This window comes from Echeneis naucrates, chromosome 8 (assembly GCF_900963305.1).
Source record: "Echeneis naucrates chromosome 8, fEcheNa1.1, whole genome shotgun sequence".
NCBI classification, from domain to species: domain Eukaryota; kingdom Metazoa; phylum Chordata; class Actinopteri; order Carangiformes; family Echeneidae; genus Echeneis; species Echeneis naucrates.
Genome location: NC_042518.1, coordinates 4,865,101 through 4,874,611, shown reverse-complemented (window position 1 = coordinate 4,874,611; position 9,511 = coordinate 4,865,101). Strand labels below are relative to the sequence as shown.

Sequence of the window (9,511 nt, the reverse complement as noted above, 5' to 3'; positions counted from 1 at the left end):
CAGAAAGCTACTTGTCTCAGACGACGTTATTGCAGTGCTTTTTTTTTTCCCTTCTTCTTTTCTTTTAAAATTTAACGAAGTGGCAATAAAAGTGCTCTACAATATGAAAACCACGTTTCCTTTATATATCCAGGCCACAGAAAACGGGTTGTTGTGACAGGAATAACCCTTTTCTTTGTCTTCTGAGCCATCATTATGCCTTCAAGTCCTGCTTAATGAATATGCATTCGCACATCCATTCCCCTAACTGTTCATACGTAATCCCAATCTCACTTTACCCATCATGCACCATACCTGCTAATCTCTCAATGCTCTTTCTGTCTGATGTGTTAATTGCACCTGTATGGTGTCCTATAACTCCCCGACAGCTCTGTTTATGGTTATCAATCAGCTCAGTGCACAAGTCTCAGCCGCCTGGGCTCTTGGTCAGGCGCCAGCATCCTATTGGCTGGGCAGCAGTGAGGCGGAACAGAGATGAGTGACAGCCAACGAGGAAGAGGCAGGTGGGGGCTGTGCTGCTCCTGAATAGTCTGATGGACCAATGACAAGTTAACAACCTCCGCCCTCATTCATCGTACCAGGCTGCGTGCCCTCTAAGGCGGCTGCTACGAGCCAACTGCTCATTTGTTCCTTTTCTTCATGGTAATAAAACATCTTCATATATATTAATGTAAACATTTAATCAGGAACAGTTTTAAGGTCTTCATCCTTTACTATTTCTTTTTTGTGCGGCTTTATTTGAAGTACATTTCAAAGGGAAACAATTTGCGGAACTCTGTTACCTTTTGGAAAAAAATATTTTTTTTTTATATTAGGAAAGTTTGAATTTTTTTTCTTTTTTCATCTATTCTTATCTTATTAATCATTTCTTAACCCCTCCCTTCAAGTTAATGTTCAGACCTTTTGAAGGTCCTTGCGCTTTGGATTAAACCGATGAAATGCCAAACCCTTAAAAGTGAAATACCACTGATGCATTGATGCATTAGTATCTAATTGTGCCATGTATAATAATATGTCCATCACAGAAAACATTTTTCAAGATCATGTTTGGACATTTAGAGGCAAAAGAGACGGGGAAATGAGGGGGAGAGGGGTGTGACATGTCAGCAGGCGAACCGTGGACGCTGCTGTTTCGTGGTATGTGTCATAAAGGTCAGGCTACTGAGGCATCTCTAGAAGAGGTGCTTGTACTTTCCATACTTCAGCTTACCTTTCCCTTCAGTTTTGCGCTTTTCGATGTTTCATCATCTTGTCCTTAACCACGAGGGTGCGAGAAACAAGTGGAATACAGTTTGAAAGGGGAGTTACATGTTTGTCGGTAGGTCTTCCTGCCACTGTTAAAGTGGACAGCGAAGGAGCAACAAACAGGAATGCGGCCAGCAGAGGTTTCTCTGCGTCTCAGCTATAGGAGGGGCCCTGATGTGCCGCTACCTGCCCGTGCACATCTGTCTGCTCTCCGTCTTCCTCTCAATGGCACCCTCGCCTTAGATCATCTCCTTTTCCTCCACGCTTGAGTTGCACTTGGCCTGCGTGGAAAAAATGTGGACCGTCTCTCGCCTCTCTCCTCGCTGGCACTTTGATGTCTCAAGTGTGATTGCTCTTGGATTGTGGCCGCTTTCCCTTGAAGGGTTTGACATGAAAAGCAGGCTGGGCTCTCAGGTTTATCCCATGGCCAGTGATCCAGGACTAAAACAATCAGCCGGCTCACTGTGGGATACTATTACCAGGGAGAGTGAGGCACCAAGCATAGGGGTTTCCTCAGCCATGAAATGCACTTTTCTTCCAAGTTGCAAACACATTTTAGGTGTGTTGATTGAATTACAGCAATCCTCACTTCCATTAATAGATTTTAGTTTTAGGTTTGTGCAGGTTGACAGTAAAGTGCATATGCAAGCAGCTGGAGAATATATTACTGGTATGTTTTCGCACAGACAGAAATGATTCAACATTTGTAATGAATTAAAAAGAAATGAGGCCAGTAATTGCAGTTAAGATTGACCCAATCCGATAAGAATGATAATGTGACATGTCATTAACAGCGGAGGCCTAAGTGACAACCCTTAAGCTTCACTTACACTTTCATTAAATATTGATCTTATCTGTGCTCATTGCTGCTCCAGCCTGCAAATTACACCAGATAGATATATTCCCATGACAGCGGCGCTGACAATAATCATCCATCTTTGCATGACATTTGGCAGAACTCTTGTTTTATGAGCTAAAGTGCCATTGTAGTGGAGGAGAAAGTATAATAATGTGGTGTGCTCCCGATCTCCATTATGTCAGATTGTATCTTATCACAGTGAGGGCAGAGTGTGACAGTTAATCCACTTCAGCCATGCCTGTCAAGCAAAAAAAGAGGGTTAATAGCCCACATCATTTTATTTAAATTCCATCTCATTTTAAGTATTTTCTGCAACAAATTCCCAGTGGGGAAAAAAGTCTACATCAGAAATATCAGCCTTGGTGACAACTTCAAAAGACAATCTAATGTTTTTTGTGAATATTTTAGAACAATGAAAGACCCAAACGTTTCCCTTCAGAGGGGGAAGAGACCAAACGAGGGACAATATTGGTTGCAAACATAACTCTCAACGAATGGTGCTGTTGCTCTGTGAGGCTTGCATCCTGTTTGCTAATAATGTATTGTTCACACAAAAATATTACTGTAGTGTAAGACTGTGTAAACATGGTCTGCTTTAAATTCTGATGTTTTACGTTTTCCGATTTAAAAAAACAAACAAACAAAAAAAAAAAAAAACGTCTCTTTACACATCAGAGTGGCTTCCAAACTAATTTTAATATCACAAAATTACAATTGCATGGCTGCAACTCTGAGTCTGTCCATGCCTAGTTGTGTACAGATGAAGTAACAATGATCACAGGAAATTGCTGAGTGAAGGTGCAAGTGTGAGAATCATTATGTTACCTGAGATTTTTGAGGGCAAGTTCAGATGAGGCCTTTTCCTTGAGTTTCCAATGAATGAATGAATGCAAGCTCAAACAAGTCCGTTTCAAACTAAAGCCATCTGTACGGTGGCTGAACTGATGGCTCGCTAAACTGATAGCACACATTATGCCCCAGCAGTTGAAGGTCAGCTAATGATACGCCGACTGCCATTTTAGCTGTAGCTCTCCAGTGCCAGCTTGTCATCCAGGGAGCGAGAAATACCTGAGAGGCCAATAAAGCCCGGAATTAGCCATTACTATTGTTGTCTTAATGCTTCCTTCAATTATCCACAAGCAGCTCTTTTGAAAAGCTACTGTCAGAACCTCCCCCACTGGTTTTTCACCAATTTTGTCCCTGATTATCTGGATCAATGGGCATTAAAGGACCCACACATAGACAAACACAGAAATTTGGGGGAGGGTGAAGGAACAGGGGGGCCTACGTTCAGACAAACCAGAAATCCCTGTAACTACCTGTGTGCCAGGGACAAACGGAGACAGCTATTCAGTCGTCAGTCCCACCACACACAGTGTTTATTTAGCCGCAGCTCAAACCAGACACTTTTAATCTATTTTCCTTTTCCCTGCAGGACTTGCAAACCCAAGAAATGATTTCTTTCTGTCTCTGTCTGCCGTCCTTCTCCATCTCACACGAACATCTTAAGGGCTAAAAATTGTCTTTAATCAGCTGGTTATGTTATCAATCATTGACGGTAGCCAATTTATTTACAATATCAATTCAATATATGCGGTATTTTCTAATTTAAACCCAAATATGGGGTCCGTCACTTACACGCATTTGGTGACAAGAAGCATGGGATCATGGGAGCTGTTGTTTACTTCACCGCTGCTGCCCTAATTGCTTATCCCGGTTATAATCACATGATATAATCGAATGTACAGAATAAAGCAATTTCACGTTAAAATATTTGTGCCCTTCCGGATTTGTGAGCTGCTTAGCAACAAACGTATCCTCAGCGTCTTCGGCTGATAACTTCAGATCCAGAAGTCCAATATCTAAAGTCCTACATCGGGTTAAAATCTGTATTTAAAAATGACCAAGAACAGAAAATATGTGTCAAAAGTGGATAAAGGGTCAGTTTGATTTCTGTTAGACAACCAGGACACCGACATCTGTGTAAAAGGCGTTTGGTTAAAATGAAAGACTTCTGTAATGATAAAAGTTGCTGGAACCATTTGAGATGACATGAGCCGAACAAAATACATAACATCAGTCTGGTCATTTTAAGACAGTTTAAAAGGGAAAAGTTGCATTTTGCACCTTTATGGTGGAAGCTAATGATGAAATCAGCAAATGTCAGGCATTAGAGGTCAACAATTGGATCTTTGTAATTCTTTTGACACCAAACATAAACTTAACTAAAATGTTGTCTTTAAAGGAGTCCAAATCGGTCAAGTTCTAATCCGGAGCTGTTTATTTCCTCCACTAAAGCTCTAATGTAGTGTTTGAACAGGTGCAGATGAAAGGGCCACAGGTGAGCGAGCTTCAGTCCTCCCGGCTTGTAAAGGTATGACCATCCTGTGACTCACCTCAGCTCTGACCAGCTGCCTCCCGCCTGCAGAGAGGTCTCAGGCTGATCAAAGCCAGCTCAGCCCCGCCAGTTCAGCGGTGACAACACTGACAGCCGCGTGTTTTCGCCCGCCGTCTGAGCCAGCGAGCAGTTAGTGAGGTGCGTTGCTGGGTGATATGTATCTACAGATTAATTGACACACCTGGGTTTAATTCGCGCAGGCAGTGCTGGCGATCATCTCATCAGAGATCTGTCAACACTAAGCTACAGCTGCCTTCCTCAAAAGAAAAAAAAAAAAAAAAGTGTTAATAATCTTCCTGTCTTCGCTGCTAATGTGTTGATGTGTGCGCTTTGATCTGAGATGGAAAAATCCTGTAACTGTCTCAGAACACTAACTACAGCATGCTTTACAACAATGGTGATACGAAAACATCCTCCAAGTAGAAATATGCCATAAGATGACATAAAAATATCATTTTTCGAAACTGATGAAAAATGCAAAAACGCAAAAATGCACAGCTGCACTTTCCGTCGTTAAACTTAACAATTTTGTTATGTATTGTTTTCCACAGTTGTCAGCCATTTATTACACCTGTCTTACCTGCCTTGCGTGTGCGTGTGTGTTTGCTGTGTGTGTGGGTGTGTCCTTTTGTTCTCTGCTGCAAATTGTGAGGAAGACTGACATAGTTTCTTCGAGTCAGTGTCGGCGATGTGGAAAATAAAGCATCGTGATTTTAGAAATTTCAAAAGATATTAATCAAACATACATGCGATATAACTGACAGGGATTAAAATACTCAAGCGTCCAAGTGACACCTTGTTGTCAGGTGTGAGGTGTTGATCCTGGAAACCTGCTGCGTTGTTTTCCCACAGGTCTGAACCACCTGTGTTTTGTTTTTTGTTTTTGTTTTTTTTTTAACTAAATCTTATTTGCAGTAATTTTGACTTAATACACTTGACAACTGTTAGATAACCAGTCAGATAAGTGTCGGGCAAATCTTCAAGGTGTACGTGTCTAATGAACATAAACACACTGAGATCCTGTCCATCTCACTACTTGAAACCTCAGACGCCAAAGATGTTGCAACTTGCCCCGGGCAGACGGAGAGAGAAAGCAATTTGGAGGAAACGCACACTGTCACTATAATGTTAATAGATGAGAGGGAAACAGAGTATGAGGCATGTGTGGTTGGGAAGGTAACGACAAACGCAGCAAACATGGATGGGGTAATACTCATTATCCACTGAGAGATGAATCACAGGTCGGCTCCTCACCTCAGTTCTTGAAACCGAATCCTGCTGCCTGTTTGGAGGTCATGTGACTTAGGAGAGGAGGGGGGAAAAGGAGTGAAGGAGAAGCGCAGAAAGCTAAGGTGAGACCACCTCCACCTCTGACAACAGCTGAAAACCTGCGCTGAGGCACAACCAGCAGCTCCAGCCACCAGCTGAGCTGACAGTAATTTTAGCGGAACCTTGGAAATTTTTCTTTTTTGAAACTCCGGGACGTTGGGATGCATTTCACCATCCGGCCAGCATCCCTATAAGGAGACCAACTGGCCCTTTTTGCTGGACTGCCACTTGATATTGGACTCTTAATAGCTTGGACATGTTTGGCCCGGGGCAACTGGTCTCCTCTCTCCTGCCCGCAATCTTCCATTCACCTGCAGCTCACTTTTTCCCAGCATTCCCAACCACACTGACTTCCCAGCCTCAGATTCTGATCCCGGGGCCCTTTATCAGCTACGAATCCTTGAGGAGTTATCTCCAGCCCGAGCCATGCAAGGAAGCTTTGCTCCTGGCCACGCACGCCGTCGGGATGGGCCCGCTGATGGAGGGGACAGGTGAGTTCAGACCACAGCTGCTGCGGTCAGAACGAGACTGACTTGTCTCTTTGCCAAGCCAAAACTGGCACTGTATTAAAACAGTCTCTAAGACAGTCGGTGGGCACCATCTGATCGCAGTGTAAATGTTTACAAAAGATTGGCTAACAGCTCGTAACTAACAATCAATTATCAAGCAGTGTTAAAGTGGGTCTAATGATTGCCGTACTAATTACCCAGTCTAGAGCCATTAGTTCCTTGTCACCCGTTGGCGATTGTGTAATTGGCGCCCGCGCTGTGCTTTCCAGATGAACAGAGGCCAGTGAAGCAGCGTCGTGCGCGCGCCAACTACAGCAGCTGGCAGCTGGAGGAGCTGGAGAAGGCCTTCGAGACCACCCACTACCCGGACATCTTCATGAGGGAGGCCCTGGCCCTCAGACTGGACCTCATTGAGGCCAGAGTACAGGTAACTGGCAGACTGAACTCATTCTGAAAACGTCCACCTCACACTCCATCCAATCCACGTGGTATTCACTTTTTAAAGGAAAGTTAAGAGCTTCAGCTTCACATCTTGTGCTGACTAACATTCAAACTAACAGAGTTGCTTCTTATTTCAGTTCTTTTCACAGTCTTCCTCAATAGTACCAAAAATCACAGTGATTGATTAGATCTAAAATAACTTAAGGTAAGTTCAATGTTCATCTTCATAAAACGGCAGTCACATGCCCACATATAGCTGACACTGGAACAGGCACTTGTCCTTACTGTCTGTGTAGATGCTTCTTATTTACAGTATCTCTACTGTGAATCTGCACCACTTGCTGCTTCCAAAAATGCATTCAAACAAATATTAGGTTTCAGGTGTCAGAGATTGTTAAAATTAAGTGAGTGTCTTTTAAAATGGCAGTCTTTCTGTTTTGAAAGTCTGAGTGTTGTGTTACCGGGACTGCATTGTGGGGGAATCACCATGTCGAGATCTAATGACCACAATGAGCAACAACTCCTTCAGTGTACACAGAACAACACTGACCCTAGAAGTGGAGATTCTAATTTCCCCTAATCAGATACTGGGGAAAGCTGTTATCCAACTTTAATCGTAAGATTTTTGCTTTGATATGTTTTTAACCTTTTGAAACTATTCATATTTATTGCTTCTAGGTTTGGTTTCAAAACCGCCGCGCCAAGATGAGGCGGCAGCTGAAACTCCAGGGCCAGCTCGGTGCTGGGTCTTACGTAAATAGAGACATTGATGAGACATCTGAGAAAGCGAGCAGGAGTATAAAGCAGCACTCAGAGAGTTCCGACAGTGAGAGCTGGGAGAAGCGGCAGGAAGGAGGAAGTTACCCATGGACAAAAGCTGCGAGCGTGGCACTGAGTGGGCGTAGGCATCCAGCGAGTCAAAGGTCAGGGAAGTGGGAGAGACCGGAGGGGCCGAGCTCTGAAGAGCTCCGCTCCTGCAGCATTGCAAACCTGCGGGCCAAAGCCAGAGAGCACGAGGCTGAAATCCACAGCACTGTAAACATGTCAGGAGGTGACACACAGTCCCAAACACAGGAAGCCGATGCCACGCACAGTGATTGATTCTTTTCCTTCTTCCTGTTTGTACAGATAATCATAACCTAAAAGCTAAACCCCGTGTAGACCACCACACGTATTTCCTTGGCCTTTTTGGGTTGAGGAGTTTCATTATTTAGATTTTATTGAAAATATTTTGAATATAATAAAATGTTATTGATTTCCTTCAAAGTTATATACAAATCTTGTGTATACTTTAATTTAGCCCTAATAGTACATTCCAGCTAAGATCTTTGTGATCTTTCAGTCCCATTCTTATTTAAGTGAAACTTTTAAACATCTCGCCAAACTTTTCTGGACACACACGTGTCACCGCTTTGCCTGTTTGCTATTTCAAGCCTCCCCCACCACACAACCACATCTTAAATGTGTTGTTTACTGTGACCACGCCGACTCGAGGAGTCTCAAACAAGACAAAATGATGAATGTCTCCATGTTATCCTTTAAGTCTGTCAGGGCAGAGCTGACAATCTAGTCATTTATAAATGATTTCACCACTGACAAGCTCATCCCTGACCTCTCAGGTTACCTTCACAGACAGGCGGGATGTCTGCATGCAGCCACACGTCCTCACAGGAAACAATGGAAATAGCTGACAAATGTAATCATGAAGAATCTACAGTTAATAGATAACATGAACCATATCCGTCTTTTCTGAAACTGTAGATTACATATCAAAAACTTACTGCCATGGACTTTTCATTGATGGTGGCAAAGTACCTCGAAAGAGCAAAATGATAACATAATGAAATGACAGCTATAGTAGATTCATATTCAATAACTGTGACTTCCTTAGAACAAAGTTTTCTTTAAACACACTTGGTCTGGTTTTGGCCAAAGAAACAAATTCAGATTATATCGCATTGACACCATTGACGAAGCATTACATCTTATACCTGCGCAGAAAACATAGCACGTAAAAGTGTTTCATAATCCCATGGATTTGTCTTCATCTGCATCCGTCACACTTAACTCAGGTGGGGGAAAAAAGTAAAACACGAAGACGCCGCTTCCAAACGTCTCATCAGATTAAGACTCCTAATGTTTGAATTCACGTAATGTTTAACCATCTGACAGGACAGAAGTACAACAAGTGGACTGTACCAACTAATACCATCATAGTGTGCGATAATCCAAGTAAATTTTTAATAAAATTGTTTGTTCTGAAGTGCGCACATGCGCTGCAGTTCTGGGTTGATTTTAGCTTTAATTTATATATTCAATGGAGTCATACTATTGCATGGGAATGGTACCAATAATGTGTGTATACAGCTATGCGTTGTTTGTGTGTTTTTGTGCAGGTTTGGAGTGATGAACTGTCTGAAAGAGTGCAGGCTGACACTGCCCCCTTCTGGGCATAAAGGTGTCCTCAAACAGGAAAGATGGCCTTTTTATTTTTTATTTTTTTAAGTGTAATTTTATCATAAATCTCCCAATAGCTGTCCTGTAGACCTTTAAACTGTTTAGTTTTACTCACATTCTTGTTTTTTTTTTGTTTTTTTTTTTTTTTTACATTCAATAAACCATTCATGTCGACAGCATTTGTAATCGAATGAGGTCAACGTGGGTCGCTCACATTTCAGAGACTATAAAGCTCAGCTCCGGTCTCACACTAATTACACCCTTCATCTCAGA

At 42.6% G+C, this 9,511-nt stretch overlaps 1 protein-coding gene across 1 annotated transcript; it reads left to right on the top strand.

The window, feature by feature from the left end:
• Positions 1-6,069: 6,069 nt before the first annotated feature.
• On the top strand, positions 6,070-7,937 carry LOC115048081 (visual system homeobox 2; the record flags this gene model as incomplete). Its single annotated transcript, XM_029509331.1, has 3 exons — positions 6,070-6,322; positions 6,610-6,767; positions 7,460-7,937. Coding segments are annotated over 3 exons (834 nt in total), but the record flags the coding sequence as incomplete, so codon positions are not given.
• Between the last annotated feature and the right edge of the window lie 1,574 nt (positions 7,938-9,511).